This window comes from Gossypium hirsutum, chromosome A02, assembly GCF_007990345.1.
Source record: "Gossypium hirsutum isolate 1008001.06 chromosome A02, Gossypium_hirsutum_v2.1, whole genome shotgun sequence".
Lineage (NCBI taxonomy): Eukaryota > Viridiplantae > Streptophyta > Magnoliopsida > Malvales > Malvaceae > Gossypium > Gossypium hirsutum.
Window position 1 is genome coordinate 44,492,484 of NC_053425.1, and position 17,204 is coordinate 44,509,687.

At 34.0% G+C, this 17,204-nt stretch overlaps 1 protein-coding gene across 1 annotated transcript; it reads right to left on the reverse strand.

Annotated features, from left to right (window-relative positions):
• Nucleotides 1-1,940: 1,940 nt before the first annotated feature.
• Nucleotides 1,941-4,443, reverse strand: LOC107951142 (cytochrome P450 78A9). The gene is made up of 2 exons (XM_016886076.2): nucleotides 3,375-4,443; nucleotides 1,941-2,675 (listed from the first exon to the last, which is right to left on the reverse strand). The coding sequence occupies exons 1-2, from the start codon at nucleotides 4,338-4,340 to the stop codon at nucleotides 2,049-2,051; spliced, it is 1,593 nt and encodes a 530-aa protein (XP_016741565.1). The 5' UTR covers nucleotides 4,341-4,443; the 3' UTR covers nucleotides 1,941-2,048.
• Nucleotides 4,444-17,204: the final 12,761 nt, after the last annotated feature.

Below are 17,204 nucleotides of genomic sequence, written 5' to 3' on the forward strand. Positions count from 1 at the left end.
AAGTCGAGATGAGGATGGCTTATGGGTTGAAGAAGCTCCGTCGTTGGTAGAAGCGGCGGCTACATAATACTGTTGTCTTCATGACTCACTATAAAACTGTTGATTCTCTTTGAAAGACGGTGGAGATTTGCTATTTGAAGACCCCATTTCTTGTTTTGATTACTCTCTACTCAGTATTGTTAATGTTTTGTTTGAGCATCCGCCAATCGAAATCCCATGACTAAGGGTTTTCATTTCGTGTTTTCCTTTTGACAGTTAGTTCATTTATTTGTCTTTTTACTTTGTTTAATTTATTAATAAAAAGGTCGGTTTTGATATAATTTTATTATTATTAATAATGGAAAAGCAAAGGAAATGTTCCATCCATACAAATACAATGATGTGAATGACAAAATTTTCATTACTGCTGACAAGTTTATAGCTAAGAGTAAAAGCTGTTGAATACCGTCTAACAACAATGGAGTATCGATTTTTTATCTGCGAGAAGAGCTGAAACTTAAGCTTATCCTTATTATACTGAGAACCGGATAGATAAGCAACCAATGGATGTTCCGCCATTTTAGCTGCTGCTTCATCACCTACCCCATTTTTATCTTTTCGATATTTGTATAATTGGCGCAGCCTTTCCGCTGTCAAAGGATAGTATAATTAGTCCTTTTTGGATACACATTTCGTCGTCGTATGTATAATTAAGTCGATTCTTGAAATGCACAGTGTTGTCCACTTTCACTTCTCCCTGGAGTTTTAAAAATCAAAGTGCCATCGACAAAAACTGCAGACCTGTTGTTTTGTTTTACTAATTAAATCTAACTATTTGCTGCAATAACGTGAAGACTTCCTTTTACTGAATTGTCATGTCCCCATCATATTTTCCTGGCCCACTGCCATGGAAACATTGCTTGTATGCTCTTTGAATTTGAATACAGAGGCTCAGATACAGATATGTATTCTATTTATTTTTTAAAATGTTATATTTTCAAAATTATCTTCAAACATACTTCACGGGAAAAATCATGGTAAAAATATAATAGAGATCCATGTATTAAAAGTCATACTGAAATTTGATCATTATATTAAAAAATGAATAAATTATTTTAGATTAAAAAGTAAATTAGTTTTTCTATTAAAAATTTAATCTATTTTTACTGTTAAAACTAGCTCATGTATTTCAGCATGAAATACACGTGACATGTCACGTGTCATTGCCTGATTATTTTGTTAACCGTGACAGTTTTTAGCTGTACAAAGTAATGAAAATATTAAAAGAAAGGACCAATTTTCTTTTACAGGAAAATTGGTCCCTGTATGCCAATATGAGATACACGTGGCATACCATATGTCACTGTCCAGTTATTCTGTCAGCCACACTAATTTTTAACAATACAAAATGATGAAATTTTTAAAAGAAATGTTCAATTTACTTTTTAACCTAACATACATATATTACTTTGCATAATTTTTACATAGAAAAGGCAAAACATAATCTAACTCCTAATAGAGGAGATTGCATCGTACTTTTACCCAACAATATTAATCCAATGTGGGATTTATAAGCAAAACTATCTCACATTTATTATGTCTTAAATATTTCAAAAAAAAATTATATTCATTTTACTATTCATGTCCAAAATTTGTAGCTATTACTTCCAACAATGTTAATTCCAAAATTAAAATCAACATCATCCCTCAAAAATGCAATATGTCTTACCATTACACTAGACCCTTCTTAATAAATTTTTCAATATTTATATTAATATTCTCCGTGTATGTCGTTACTTAATAAATTTAAAGCATGCTAAGCAATATATATATATTTCAAGTCTACCATTTAAACAAAATAGTTACTACAATTTAAGCATTGTTGCCATCTGCTTATTGCTAGATCATTCATATAACAGCTATGTATTGGTCAAAGATAAAAGAAAAAAAAAAGAGCAATATTAAGATTAATATATAGAGATTAGAGACCACGAGCTGGCTAAATTTACATTTTTATCTCGACCATATTATGATTATCTCTTCACTTATTGATTTGGTCCTGTTCTTTTTTATCTGAGCCTCGGGTGCACTTTGACCTTAAGTGGGTTAGCCATTTCGCATGAGAGCCTAAGCATTTCAGAGAGATCAACGACAGGGTTCTCATCTGATTGCACCCACACGTACTGATGCAACAAAGAGGCCACCCAAAAGGTCACGGTTGCCAGACCCAGAGTCTTTCCAGGGCAAGCCCTACGGCCTGAGCCGAATGGCGCCAGCCTGAGGTCAGACCCCAACACTGACACTACTTCCACGTCACCACTGTCTTTGGACACGAATCTCTCAGGCATGAACTTGAGTGGGTCCACCCAAACATCTGGGTCCCTTGTTATGGCCCACATATTAACCATGGCAGTGGTCCCAGCTGGCACGTGATGTCCATCAATGGTTGTGTCAATGATTGACAAACGGGCCCATGATAGAAGTGGACCAGGTGGGTGCAACCTCAGAACTTCCTTCACCACAGCCTGTAGGTAAACCATTGACTGAACGTCTGGTTCCGTCAACGGTCCTGATTTTCCGACGATTTCATCAAGCTCACCCTGTACCTTTGATTGAACTTCAGGGTGGAGTACCATTCTTGCTAGTATCCACTCCATTAAAACAGCCACCGTATCGGTGCCTCTAAATATCATCTCCTGCGTAATGAAAGCAATGATTAGGACAATTAGAAAGGTATTAAATTATAAGCACAGCGAATAATATGTGTACGTTTGGCTGAAAAGCTTAACACAATGTGTGTATATATTAGAGGAATCTAATCAACAAAATGATCCCCAATCATCAACTCTTTTTGATCTTTTTTCTATAATATATTTTGTATTAAACGTTAAAATACTAACACCAGATTTTAATTACTCCTCCTTTTGTGTTGTTGGTTTTTAGAAAATAACATGCAAGAGAAAAAAATACAAATAAGAAATTAAATTATGTTAAGATAATTTTTAAGGTTATATAAATGAGGCTTCATTTTTCTCTTGCATGATGTTTACAAAAGAGTAAATAATTAAAGTTTTAAATTAAGATGCTTGCTTACGAATATAAAATATTATTAATGGCACTCTACCAATAAAAAAAAACTAAATACTATAATTTTATTACATAATAATAAATTTACTTTAATGAAAAATAAATGATTAGTTTTTAAAAAAAAATTATAAAAGTCAACAGTGAGTATAATTATGTGAAGTTTTAATTTAAAAGTTGGAAGATATAAGGATTAAATTTATTTGGATGGGGATGACTAAAAAGTTGTTTTTAGATGGTGCTATAAGTTAAAAAATAAATTTAGTTAATTAATTTCCAAGAGGCAATAACTCCAAAGCCTTGTTGCTTACCCAAAGAACGGCAATCATATCGTTGTCGGAGAGCCTATCCGTTCCACTTAGAGAAAGTAAAACGTCCACGAAATCATGGTTTCTTTCCCCGCTTTTGAGCTTATGTTCTTCAATGATTCCTTTCACGAACTTGTTCACTTTGGGAACAAGTCTCGAGCATCGATGCCGGATTTTTTGAAGGTCCAAACCACCAAGCCATGGGAGATGATCAGACCAATTGAGCTTCCCTAGTAACTCGTAACCTTCTTCAACGAGCCGGCTCAGTTCTTCGGTTTCACAATTTGACGAACTCAGTTGATAATTACACCCAAACACCGAGCGCATCATGTTGTTAAGGGACGCTTTCTTTAGTATATCACGTACAGTGAACTCCCCACCGCGACTTGCTATCATAGACACCATTTGGGAGGCAATATCAAGCCTCTGTGAGGCGGTGGAGATAATTTGTTTAGGCGAAAAAAGATGCGTCGCTGCAATTCTTCTTAGGGTTCGCCAGTAAACACCGTAAGGAGCGAAGCCGATGGCTCTGTTGAACATTAGACTGTATGCTGATTGTTTCATTGGACGGTCAGCAAAAACAGAACTGTTGAGTATCTCTTTGGCCACATCAGGGTTGCATGTAATGATAACCCGTGTATCACCCAAGCTAAAGGCCATGAGTCGCTTGGCACTAAAACATATGGCTGCAGAACAAAGCTTGCGGTAAGCCAGGTTTACCATGAGGTCCATGCTTCCGAGAACCGGGAACCCTCGTGGCCCTGGAATAATGGTTTTTGTGGTTCTTTTTTGGCGCAGCCTATAGTACTTACCCCAAGCAGGGCCTCCAGGGTAGAACCAGAACCAGAGGGCCATGGCCAACCAAGCCATGCAAAGGGAAAGAAGAAGCAAAATGGTGTTTGAGGAAGAGAAAGTTTTGCATTTGGAGGCAAGAAACAAAACCCAGAAACAATCAGTTTTGGTTTCCATGAAGGAGGAAACTGGGGCGGGGGAGGTAATGTTTGTTTGTATAGAATATGAAGAATCAAGGTTTCCGTTTTTGGTGTTAAACTAAGAAATGGGAGGTCTGTTTATATAGAGGTTTTTGCGGAGTAATAAAATAACTCAGCTAATGTGTTAGGTTCATTACTAGAAATATTGTAATAATATTGAATTTTGAATTTTTAGGTAGAGAAGTTTTAAAATTTTGTGATAATATTGTAATAATATTGTTGAGAGAAGTATTTATTAAAGGTATTCATGAGTCATGTTAGGATGGATTTAAGCTTGATTTTATTATATTTTATATTTATTTAAATTCCACTCGACTTAAAAAATTTAAAATTTTGTCTCATTCTTTCTATATTTATAAATAGTTAAGTTTATTTTAGTACATGTTATTTTTATTTTTTTTACAAATATTTGTGTACTTTTTAATTTAATATATCATCTTTTACTAAAGTTTTATATATAGACGTCTTATCACTTTTTAATCTTTATATTATTATAGTATATATTATCATAAATTTAAATTAAATTAAAATAATTTGTGTTGGACTCAAATCTTGAATGTTTAAATTTGAACTAAGTCTAACTTTTTATTTAAATTTATTTTTTGAACCTAATAATTTTAACTAAATCCCCAAAAATTTAACTAACTCTTGAGTTTTAACAAATAACCTCAATCCACAATCATGTCTAGCAGCCACTATCCAAAAAATTAAAATTTTATAATTAAGAAAAAAAAGTTATTAACTTCACAAAGAAAGAGCCGTAAAGATGTGGATATTTTCTGAACCAAGATTTCATAAATATAAAAAGTAAATTTAAGAAAGCTGTTCCTTTGTTTAAAAATCTAATCATAATCTAACGTGATTATGAGAAAATAAATATAACTCTATAATGGACATGAATAAAAACAAAGGGAAAAGTTAAGGATTGAAACATCAATGTCCGCCGCCACTAGCATAAATAACGGAAAACAGAGATTCGAGGAACCCATGCCCCACTCGCAATTCAGCTGGCGTTTAGAACAACCTAGGCCAAGCTGAGTCCATATCATAGACACCTAGCAAAGTTGCCATCCTTTCCGATCAATAGTATATTCCAGCCCCTTAAAAATAAATGAATTAATATTTTCATATTAAATTAAAAAATAAATTAATTTTTTTATTTAAAATTTTTATCTATTTTTATTATTTAAAATTAACCTTCTTAATAAAATAACTAGACAATTACATGAGATATGTCATGTTTACCTCATGTTAATATACAGTGATCAATTTTTAATAATAAAAATAAATAAAACTTAAAAAATCTCATTTACTCTTTGACTTAATATATAAAAATTAATTTACCTATTTTTTAAGTAAAAAAATAAAATATAAATAGACTCTTATTATAAGTAACTCAAATATACTTTTACCTAATAAAAAGTTTAAAGGGTTTTTCAATTTGCAAATGAACAGGGAAGTTAATGGACATGTACATGAAAGTGAGAGTGACCCAGCCTGAAAGCAAAAAAAAATTATGAAGCACGCATAAAGATCTGTCAAGTTGATGATGGCGGAAAAATCTTAAACAGCAGCCGAGTAAATTATTATTATTATGAACAACACATGTCTGGTGACGATGCTATCGTACGTGTGTCTTCTCAAATGAACCCACGAGATCTTTGGCATGGGATTTGGGCACTAACCCGGTTTCGCCTCTACCTCAACCCCACGTCGACCACCTTGCTCCGATTACACCACGTGTTCCATGCACTCTCTCACTTCACTCCAATGCGCAATGCCCCCATCCATTTCTACATCACTCCACGCGTCTATTTAAGGTGGCTGTCATAAAAAGAAAGGGTGTATTTCTATTATATAAATAGCCTTTTCCCCTATTGTTTGGTCTCAATCATGGGCCCTTACCATCAAGGGACATTCTTGTCATTTGGTGTTTTTATTATTAATATTTTTGTTCAATGACATTGTTGTCATTTTCAATCCTATAGGACAGTGTTGGTACCAGGTGGTCAAAATTAATGCTGATTATTGGGAGTCTTAGATGTTTTAAAGCAAATCAAATCTTGTGTTAGATTTGTTTCAGGTTAAGGTTTAATTATTTAATTTGGTGATATCCTATCTATCATGTTATCTCGCTCTAATTTTCTATTAAAAAAAAAAGTTTGTGGTTTGAAACCCAATCCAATTTTGTCATTTGGACGTTATATCCATGGAGTCTATTTTATTCTAATTTTATAAGCTTTATGACTTTTTTTAAATGAAAATTTTGGTTGTCATATTTCTTATATTTCCAAATCGAAACTCTTATTTTTTTTTCTTAGGGTTTCTGAAGTTTTCATTAACTTAAAATTGTTCTATATTTCTGTTTCTCTAATTTCCATACTCTGCTTTTCGGGTTAATTTATTTGGCAAAGAAAGCTCTATTTCCCTTTTACATGCAAAATCATATATAGGTTTACATGAGAAATGAAATGTTACAAATGAGAAAGTTCCGTTATCTGCAACAATGACGTTCATGGACAAGGTATGCCAATGGTGAGAAAGGAGTAGATAAGTTTATTGACATTTTGGTAGCTATTTATAGAGGTTACATAGCTCATGAAACCACAAAGATAATACCAAAAAGAAAAAAAATTGAAATAAAATGAAGGAAATTCAAAAGAATAACAAGAAGAAATCAAAACAAAATAATTGTTGTTATGGACTAAGTCAGTGGTTGTCATTACGCTCCCCCAAGTTTGCGTCGATGTCAACCACGCCTAACTTGGAAAATGGTGATTGAAGGAAGCTCGAGGCAACGGTTTTGTTCGAAGATCCGCAACTTGATCAGTTGCATGCAAATGTTTAACTTCAAGTGTTTTATTCTGAACTTGTTCACCAACAAAGTGAAAGTCAATGACCAGGTGTTTCATGCGGTTGTGGAACACTAGAGTGGCACAAATGTAAGATGTGCTTAAATTGTCACAGAGAACTTGAGGAACTGCTGTAAGTGGAACACGAAGTTCATGAAGTAGGTGGGTAAGCCAGTTGGTCTCCCACACAGTTGGGGCAACAACTCCATATTCAGCCTCTGTTGATGAGCAAGAAACCGAGCATTGCTTCTTCGAAGACCATGAAAGAGGAGAGTTGACAAAATAGATTATATATTTGGTTGTTGAAGTATGCGACCATTAGGATCACCAACCCAATCAGAGTCAGAATATGCAAATAGGCGTAGATCGGGTGCTTTGGCAATTTGAAGACAATAAGAAGAGGTAGCATAGAGATAACAAGAAGTCGTTTGAGAGCAATCCGATAGGACATAAACGGTTGATGTATAGCTTGTGATAACTTGCTTATAACATAGGCAATATCAGGGCGGGTAATGAAATTTACCAATGATCCGCCGATAGAGAGAATTGTCAACAAGTGAGTCATTGGGAGATGGATCGATAACAACGGTAGAAGTCATAGGCGTAGAAACTCCTTTACAGTTGTGCATGTCAACCTCTTGTAATAAATCATTTGTGTATTTGTGTTGAGAAAGCAAGAAACCATCAGTAGAACAGAACACCCTCAATACCAAGAAAATGGTGAAGCGAACCTAAATCTTTAGTGAAAATTGATTAGAGAGAGCCTCAATTATATGCTCAACACCTTGAAGTTGATTGCCAATTACTAGAATATCATCAACATAGAGTACAATATATTTAATTCAACAAGCGATAGGGTTCGGGTCACACAAATCCCCTTATTTTGTTACTATATTTATTTCTTTAACAAGTGATGAGATTCAAGTCACACAATCTCTAACAATATCCCTAACCAAAATTGTAACCCAATTAAGTCAAATCCAATTAATTTTGATTTCATCGTAAAAAATTAACAATATAAGTATATTCAATTCAAAGTTAGAAATCATCTAAATCATAAACACAACATGATTTGAATCTAAATGTCAAATTTAAATGAAAAAGCTCAGAAATAACTTGATCCCAAAAATTTGATTGATAAATCTAAATAACTTGAATACAAAACAATTCTTCTAAAAAACACTTCAATTAAAAACTTTAAAAACCTAAACCCAAAAGAATTCCAGCCACACATCACAAACCAAAACTATCCCACCCAAATTACTTCAAATTGATGTAATTAAGTATTTGAAATATGAAGAGTTGAATGAAATCATGATGTCATTACAAGCTTTTATCTACATGTCTTGCACTCAAGAAGGACATGCCAAGACCAAAGCAAAGGTGGTTCCTCAACTTTCGCATTTTGGCTTAATAGTGCGCCTATATCACGCCCTCTAGCCTTTAGAACCCTAATTAAACAAGAAACAAGCTGCGCCATCTTCCAATGATTTCTTACCTTCAAAAATATCTCTTTCTATCAGCCACATTGCAGCAATCAAAACCTTAGAACTCGGACATATGCAAATAATATATATAATCCTGGCCTTCAAAGTTGCACAACTTTATATGAATTATAATATAGAAATAGAATATCAATATAAATCTCCAAAAGAAGGGTTTTCAGTTTTCATAGGTAACTTATGGAAAGTATGAGGAGGTTATTTTTTTTTTCAAGTGGAGAATATTAAAAACCAAAGTGCTTCATTCAAAATAGTCTTCAATAGCATATGCCAGCATAACCCAAATAAACCTTAATTTTATCTAATAATTGCCACAATCTCGATTGTTTTTCTTTTTTTTTAGCATTTATAAATGGGAGAGTGACATAAAAGAATCGAATATATATATATAATATTGCTAAATGGTTATTGATTTTTTGTTTTTTAGGCTTTGATGAACATCTTGCACAAAATTTGTCTGATTTGTTGTTTCATGGGTTGATTTAAGAATTTTCTTTTTTATATTTTTCATGTTTATTTTATAATTCATGTTTAGAGTTTATGGTTTATTTTTTAATAATGTTTTCTTCAAATTCAAACATGCGCGATATATGCACGTACGAATAGGATGAAATTTATTAAATTTCATTCACTGAATCTGTCAAATTTTAAGTTTGAAAAATCAACCGACTTGTAACGGCTTTTTAAATGAGATTCAGGCATTTTCTGGGTTGAGATGTCTGCATGGCATTCAAAATCTATTTCTTAACTACACAATGCACTTTGAATTACTCAATTTCGAGTTTGGGAGCTCAAGTTATGACCATTTTATTATTTATTTATTTCGAATTTTAGATATTCTTTAAGTATTTTAAGTTGTCAAGGAGTTTTATGTTTCTTAGTCAAACAAGCAAAATTTACTTTAAAACTATTTCTCGTTTAGATTAATTAGAGTTCCATTATACTTTAGAGTTTCATTTGAATGTAATTAAGCTAGCCTATATAAAGGTCTTTTCATTGTTCATCAGAGATACAATGGTTTTCATGAATAAAGTTTTCAACTATGGGAGTTAATTTCTTTGTGTAAGATTTGTTTATTGTGATTTTTAGAAGTAGTTTTCTTCTCGATTTTCTGTAAGAAGTCTTGAGAATTCATTCTTCATCCTTTAATTTGCTAAGGATTATTTCTTGGAAGGTTGATTAGAGCCATTAATTGAGTTTGTTGATATTTATATTAAATGGTTTAATTGGACACTTATTCATCTATCCATCATATCCATTGGTTTACTAGTTCCATCTTCCACATTGTTTTTTTTTCTAATTTCTATTTATTTATTACTTTTATTTATTCTTTGTTTTCAATTTTTTTACTGTTTTTATTTTTTTTATTTCTAAATTTTTTTTATTTCTTCTTTACAAGTTATATTTGAATCCTTATTTCCCGAGTGAATATACAATCTTTCTTCCACTCTATTCTCTATCAATGCATTTTTTTTGGTGAATGAAATAAGAAACTTTACTATACACTACAAAGACTCAAAGGGAGGAGCGCAAATATTTGTAAACCTTCCCCACTATTGAGCGACAATTTGGCAATGCGATCAGCTTCCTTATTTTCTTCCCTAGGGATATATTAAAGAGACCAACTGTAATAGCTCGTTTCAGTGAAACTGGAATAGTGGTTTTGAAACCACAAATTCGGCGAGTAAATTATTATTTTATTATTATTTTAATGTCTATGGAATTTTAGTAAGGTCGTATTAAAATTTCATTAAGAAATTTTGATGTTTGCTTGATTAATTAAGTGAAAAGGACTAAATCGTAAGAAGTGTAAAAGCTAAGTTCTATTAGTTAAAAGGGTCAAATGGCTATGAAACTTTAAAGTGAATGGAATTAAATGGTAATTGTACCATTCTAAAGTCAGTGGACATATATGGACATAGTTTAAGTGATTTTTAAAGTTAAAAACTAAGGTTAAAATAGTAATTTGATCAATTAACTTAAACTAAAAATAAGTAAAAAAAATGGTATCATCTTCTACATTATTTTTCTCCACTGAAATAAAGGAAAGAGGAAGCCATTTTTATGCTTTGAATATTCGGTCAAGTTAGCTTATTACATGTAAGTGATTTCGAGCCCTTTTTTAATGATTTTTATGTTTTTAAGGTTGTTTTAGCTTAATCTAGCTACCCCGAGGGTTAATTTGTAAAATTGTTAAAGGTTGAGGGTTATGCCAACAATGTTCTTGAATGGTTTTTGATGTTAAATGCTATATTATGAATCTTTGTTGATAAATAAAAAAGTTTTACAAAGAGATTTTTTATTAATTTTGAAAATTAGGGACTAAATTGTTAAAGTTATGAATTTTATGGTTTTAACGTGAAATGATGATAAACATGGGTTGTTTCAAGGTCCCTTGCATATTTGGTTAACATAGATTAAGATTAAAATGATTAGATTTTAAGTTATAAGCTTAAGGACTAAATTGTAAAAAAGTTAAAATGTTAGAGGTAAAATGTGGATTGAATTGAATGTTTAAGGTTAATTGAAGTACTTAATTAAATATAATTATCTATTTAGATCAAGATAAACCATGTACGAGCCTAGATTGAGGAAAAGCAAAAGCTACGGATTAGCCTGATTTACCTTCATGTCCCTAGTTGTTGAGGTAAGTTCGTATAAATGATTATCGTATTGATGTTATTTCAAATCATATGTTATTATGTTATTTATAATGTAAATTGATCAATGTATGAAAAAATCAGCGCTATGACTATTATCGAGCCCCGGTTGAACCTTAAGAATTCATAGGATACAAATGACATGTCATTAGGGATTTCATGTTTCAGGTGTTGGTCTTGAATGTTTTACCGATGGCGAGGTCTTGCATTTGTTGCGGATACTACACAGCTCGTGTGAGCAACATCGTGTAGCTTACATTTTGACCCACAGCTCATGTGAGCATGCCAATTTCATAGCTTGTGTGAGCAATGATGTAAAGGAAAGGTTACGGTTATGTAAAGACACTTTGTGTGAGCTTTCCGAGTATCTGATGAAATTTTAGATGGTTCAACGGGTAAGGAAAGGAATTGAAATGATAAGTTTTCAAATGGAATTATGCATAAGCTTATGAAAAAGATGCATGAATCAAATGATGTATTTTATATGGAAAATGGCTTATCATATGGTGAGTTCAAATGAGTTTATGTACAAATGTGCTAACTTGTGAATTGATGGTGATGTATAGGCTTATAACAAGCTTATGGTTTGGAATTTAATGTACTTATGCTTTAAATTATGCAAATTGAAATGGTAAGTTATGTTTTGATCTATACAAAGTTACTAAGCATTAATTACTTACATAGTTTCTTTCCTATGTTTTATAGATTATTGGAAGCTTGATTGGTTTGGAAGCTCATCAGAGATTTATCACACTATCTAGCATAAATATCCGTAGTTTTTGAATGTTTTGGCCAAGGTTATAATGGCATGTATAGGTTGAATTGTAATGTCATTTTGTTGAATGTTTAGTTGGTGAATTGGCTTATATAAGTTATGGATGCTATATTGGTTTGGCACCTTTTGGATGCTTTATCAAATTGTGTCAACTTGGTTATGCTACTATGCATATTTGAATGGTTCTTATGGTATGTTTGAAATGATGTGTTAATGGTAAAATTTGTGGCATGTTTTGGGTAAATGTTGAACTAGAATTTGATGATTGAAGTATGGCATAATTGACATGTTTAGATAGGTAATATTTAGTTGTTGATTAAGGTGCCTTTGAATGGCATATTAGTTAGTTGTGTTAAAACATTGAAAAGGTACTTTGATATGTGTTTAGGTGATGTTTAGTGTAACAACCAGATTTAGGGCCTAGTCGGAATAGTGGTCTCGGGACCACAAATCCGAAGATAGAAAAATTATTTTTATGAGGTTATAGCACGATTATATTAGTGCATGAAAAATTTGGTGAGTTAATTTTAATATTTTCAAGCCCGATTGCGAAAAAAGACTAAATCGCAAAAAGAGAAAAAGTTACATTTTAGTACCCAAATGTGTTAAATAGCTAGAAAATCAAAATCGAGGGATTTTAAAGGAAAATTACACCCTTTTTAATAGTGTTGGCTTGCCATGTGATGGATTTTAAACCAATAGTCAAAGTATTAGGTAGATGATGTCATGATTTGGTGATAAAATAATGCCTAAAAGCCTAGCTATCATTTTCTTCTTCTCCATCTTCTTTCTTCACCGAAATTATCATCAAATATTAAGGTTTGAAAGCTCAAAAATCTACAGCAACTTAAAGCACTCATAAGTAAGTGATTTTAATTAGTTTTCTTCAAGATTTTTACACTTTTGAGACCCTTGAAGCATGAGCTTTCAAATGAGGGTTATTTCTTACAAAATGGTCAAGAGTTTAGGATTTTTTCATGGATGTATTTGTGGTATATGCTGAGTTTTTATGGAGAAATATGAGTCCTAGTTGTGTTATAAACAACTTTTATGAAGGGTGTTAGCATGAAAACACCTAAAGGGACTATTTTGCATAAGTTACAAATTAAGTAATAAGTGTGTGAAATAGTGAAAAGAGTTTAGCTAGGCTTGAAATATGAAGAAATTCGATAAAAAATCAAAATTTGAGCATGGGGGTAAAATGGTCATTTTGCTAAAGTCTAGGGGCAAAATGGTCATTTTACCAAAGATGTAAATTTTAGATAGCCTAATTGTGTTTAATGACTGAATGAGTGCATTTTGTTATTATAGATCAAGATTTGCCAAAATCGAGCCTAGACCGGGGCAAAGCCAAGCAATCTGATTAAGTCGACTAGTCAAGTACTTTTTGTAAACTGAGGTAAGTTATATGTAAATAATACAAATATATTATTAATGCATGTATTCGATTGTTATTGATTTGATATAGCATAAATTTTTAGAATTGGAACTAAGTATATGAATTTATGATTGAGAAAGTCGAAAGATACGGCCAATATGAACTAAGTATATGAATTTTTAGAATATGACGTCTAAAGCCCAGGCCACTTCGGTTGCTAGCGTCGGCAATATACGGCCAAATAGGCAAGAGTGTCTACAATGTGGGAGATGCCACTTGGGCGAATGTTGAGTAAATGAGAGGGGTTGTTTCAAGTGTGGGTCATTAGACCACTTCATCTGAGATTGTCCTGAAATAAATGACAAAGGGAAAAATCAAGAGGTGAGGGCGAGTAGTGCTCCTTTGAGGGGCAGACCCCAAAAAAATACGGGCAGTAGAGCTAACAGTGGAGGCACGACTAGAGATGCAGTGGTGAGGCTCGAGGGCAAAGCGCCTGCGAAGACTTATGCTATCCGTGCCCGTGAGGAGGCAGAATCTCCTGACGTGATTATGGGTACTTTTTCTATTCATGACATTTATGTTGTTGCTTTGATTGACCCGGGGTCTACCCACTCTTATATATGTATAGATTTGATGCCCCGTATAAACATGTTAGTAGAGTCCACTAAGTTTGTAATAAAAGTGTCTAACCCGTTAGGCAAACATGTATTAGTGGACCAAGTATGTAGAAACTATCCTTTGATGATTAAAGGCCATTGCTTTCTGGCCAACTTGATGTTATTTCCGTTTAATGAATTCGATGTAATTCTTGGGATGGATTGGCTGACCTCCCATAGTGTTGTAGTAGACTGTGGAAGAAAAGTAATTCAGTTAAGATGTGAGGATGGTGATGTTCTTCAAGTTGGGTTGGATAACCTGCCTGTGGTAATATCATTTTTAGTCGTCGAAAAATATTTGAGAAAAGGTTATGAAGCTTATTTAGCTTTTGTGCTGAATACCCAAGTGTCCGAGTCGAAGATTGAGCCAGTACCAGTGGTTTATGAGTTTATAAATGTTTTTTCGGAAGAGTTGCCTGAGTTTCCTCCAGAAAGAGAAGTTGCGTTTGGTATAGAGTTAGTTCCTGGTACAACACCAATCTCGATTGCACCGTATAGAATGGCCCCCACTGAGTTGAAGGAGTTGAAAGTACAGTTGTAAGAGTTAACAGATAAAGGTTTTGCTAGACCAAGTTACTCACCATGGGGTGCTCTAGTGCTTTTTGTGAAAAAGAAGGACGGGTCGATGAGGTTATGTATCGACTATAGACAACTTAACAAGGTGACAGTGAAGAACAAGTATCCTTTACCGAGGATAGATGATCTCTTCGATCAACTGAGAGGAGCCACTGTATTTTCTAAAATAGATTTGAGGTCAGGTTAGTACCAGTTAAAAGTCAAGGAATAAGATGTGCTCAAGACTACTTTTCGAACGAGATATGGGCATTACGAGTTTCTTGTTATGCCTTTTGGATTGACAAATGCCCCAACGGTATTTATGGACTTGATGAACCGCATCTTCTGACTGTATTTGGATAGGTTCGTCATCGTTTTTATTGATGACATCTTGGTTTATTCGCATAATGAGAATGAGCACACGGAGCATTTGAGAACTATGTTGCAGATCTTGAGGGATAAGCAACTTTATGCCAAGTTTAATAAGAGCGAGTTTTGACTCAAGGAGGTCGGGTTTCTAGGACATATAGTGTCAGGTGATGGAATCCGAGTTGATCCAAATAAGATCTCCGCCATTGTGGAGTGGAAACTGCCGAGGAATGTGACAGAGGTTCGCAGTTTTCTGGGGCTAGCGGGATACTATAGACGATTTGTAAATGGATTCTCCATGATAGCTACACCAATAACAAGGCTACTGCAGATAAATGTCAAGTTTGAATGGATAGAAGAGTGTCAACAGAGCTTCGAGAAATTAAAAGCTTTGTTGACCAAAGCTCCAATATTAGTGCAACCTAAGTCGGGCAAGGTTATAGCCTATGCCTCGAGACAACTAAAACCTCATGAGAAGAATTATCTGACCCATGATTTAGAGCTAGCAGCTATGGTGTTCGCACTGAAAATTTGGCGACACCATTTGTATGGTGAGAGATGCCGAGTATTTACCAATCACAAGAGTCTAAAATATCTAATGACTCAGAAAGAGTTGAATTTGAGGCAACGACGATGGTTAGAGCTAATAAAAGATTATAAGTTAATCGACTATCATCCGGGAAAGGCAAACGTAGTCACCGACGCTTTGAGTAGGAAGTCGTTGTTTGCCTTGAGAGCCTTAAACGCTTAATTGACTACATCTAGTGATGGATCGGTCCTAGCAGAGTTGAAAGCCAGACCGAATTTCCTTCATGAAATCCGTAAAGCTTAGAAAGATGACGAGAAACTACAAGCCAAGAGAACTCAGTGTGAATCAGAGATTAAGTCAGATTTTCGTATTACTACTGATGGGTATATAATATTCAAAGACAGAGTTTGTGTACCCAAAAATAGTGAGCTTATTCAGAAGATTTTACGAGAGGCACACAGTGGTTGTTCGTCAGTTCACCCAGGTAGCGTGAAAATGCACCACGACCTTAAGAAAATATATTGGTGGTCGGGTATGAAAAGAGACATTTCAGAGTTCGTTTCCAAGTGCCTAGTGTGTCAATAAGTAAAGGCTGAACATCAAGTGCCTTCAGGTTTACTTCAGCCTATTATGATTCCCGAGTGGAAATGAGATCGTATCACCATGGACTTCGTGACCAGTTTGCCTCTAACCCCGAAAAAGAGAGATGCAGTATGGGTTATTGTCTATAGACTCACTAAGTCAGCACATTTCATACCAATGCGTATCGACTACTCCCTTGAGAAGTTGGCAGACTTGTATGTTTCTGAGATTGTGAGGCTTCATGGTGTGCCATTATCGATTGTATCTGATCGAGACCTGAGGTTCACCTCAAGGTTTTGGAAAAAGTTACAAGCGGCTCTAGGAACAAAGTTGAGTTTCAGTACGGCAATTCATCCACAAACTGATGGACAGTCGGAAAGAGTAATACAGATCTTAGAAGACATGTTAAGGTGCTGCGTTCTTGAATTTCAAGGAAGTTGGGAAAAATACTTACCATTGGTTGAATTTGCCTATAACAACAGCTATCAGTTGAGTTTGAAAATGGCACCTTATGAAGCTTTGTATAGAAGAAAGTGCCGAACAACCTTATTCTGGACCGAGTTGAGAGAGAATCAGATTCACGAGGTGGATTTGATTAAAAAGGCTGAGGAAAAAGTTAAGGTGATTTGTGACTGTTTGAAAGCCGGCTCGATAGACAAAAATCCTACGCGAATTTGAAACGAAGGGAGATTAAATTTGAAGTTGGGGATAAGGTATTTTTGAAAGTTTCCTCGTGGAGGAAAATCCTCAGATTTGGTAAAAAGGGCAAGTTGAGTCCTTGTTTCATAGGACCTTATAAGATTACCAAGAGAGTAGGGCCTATTGCCTACCATTTGGAATTGCCGCCAGAGTTAGAAAAGATTCACGATGTGTTTTACGTGTCTATGTTACACCGATACAGATCAGACCCTTCGCATATAATTGCGCCAACTGAAGTTGAGATTCTTCCAGAAATGACTTATAGTGATAAACTGGTCAAGATT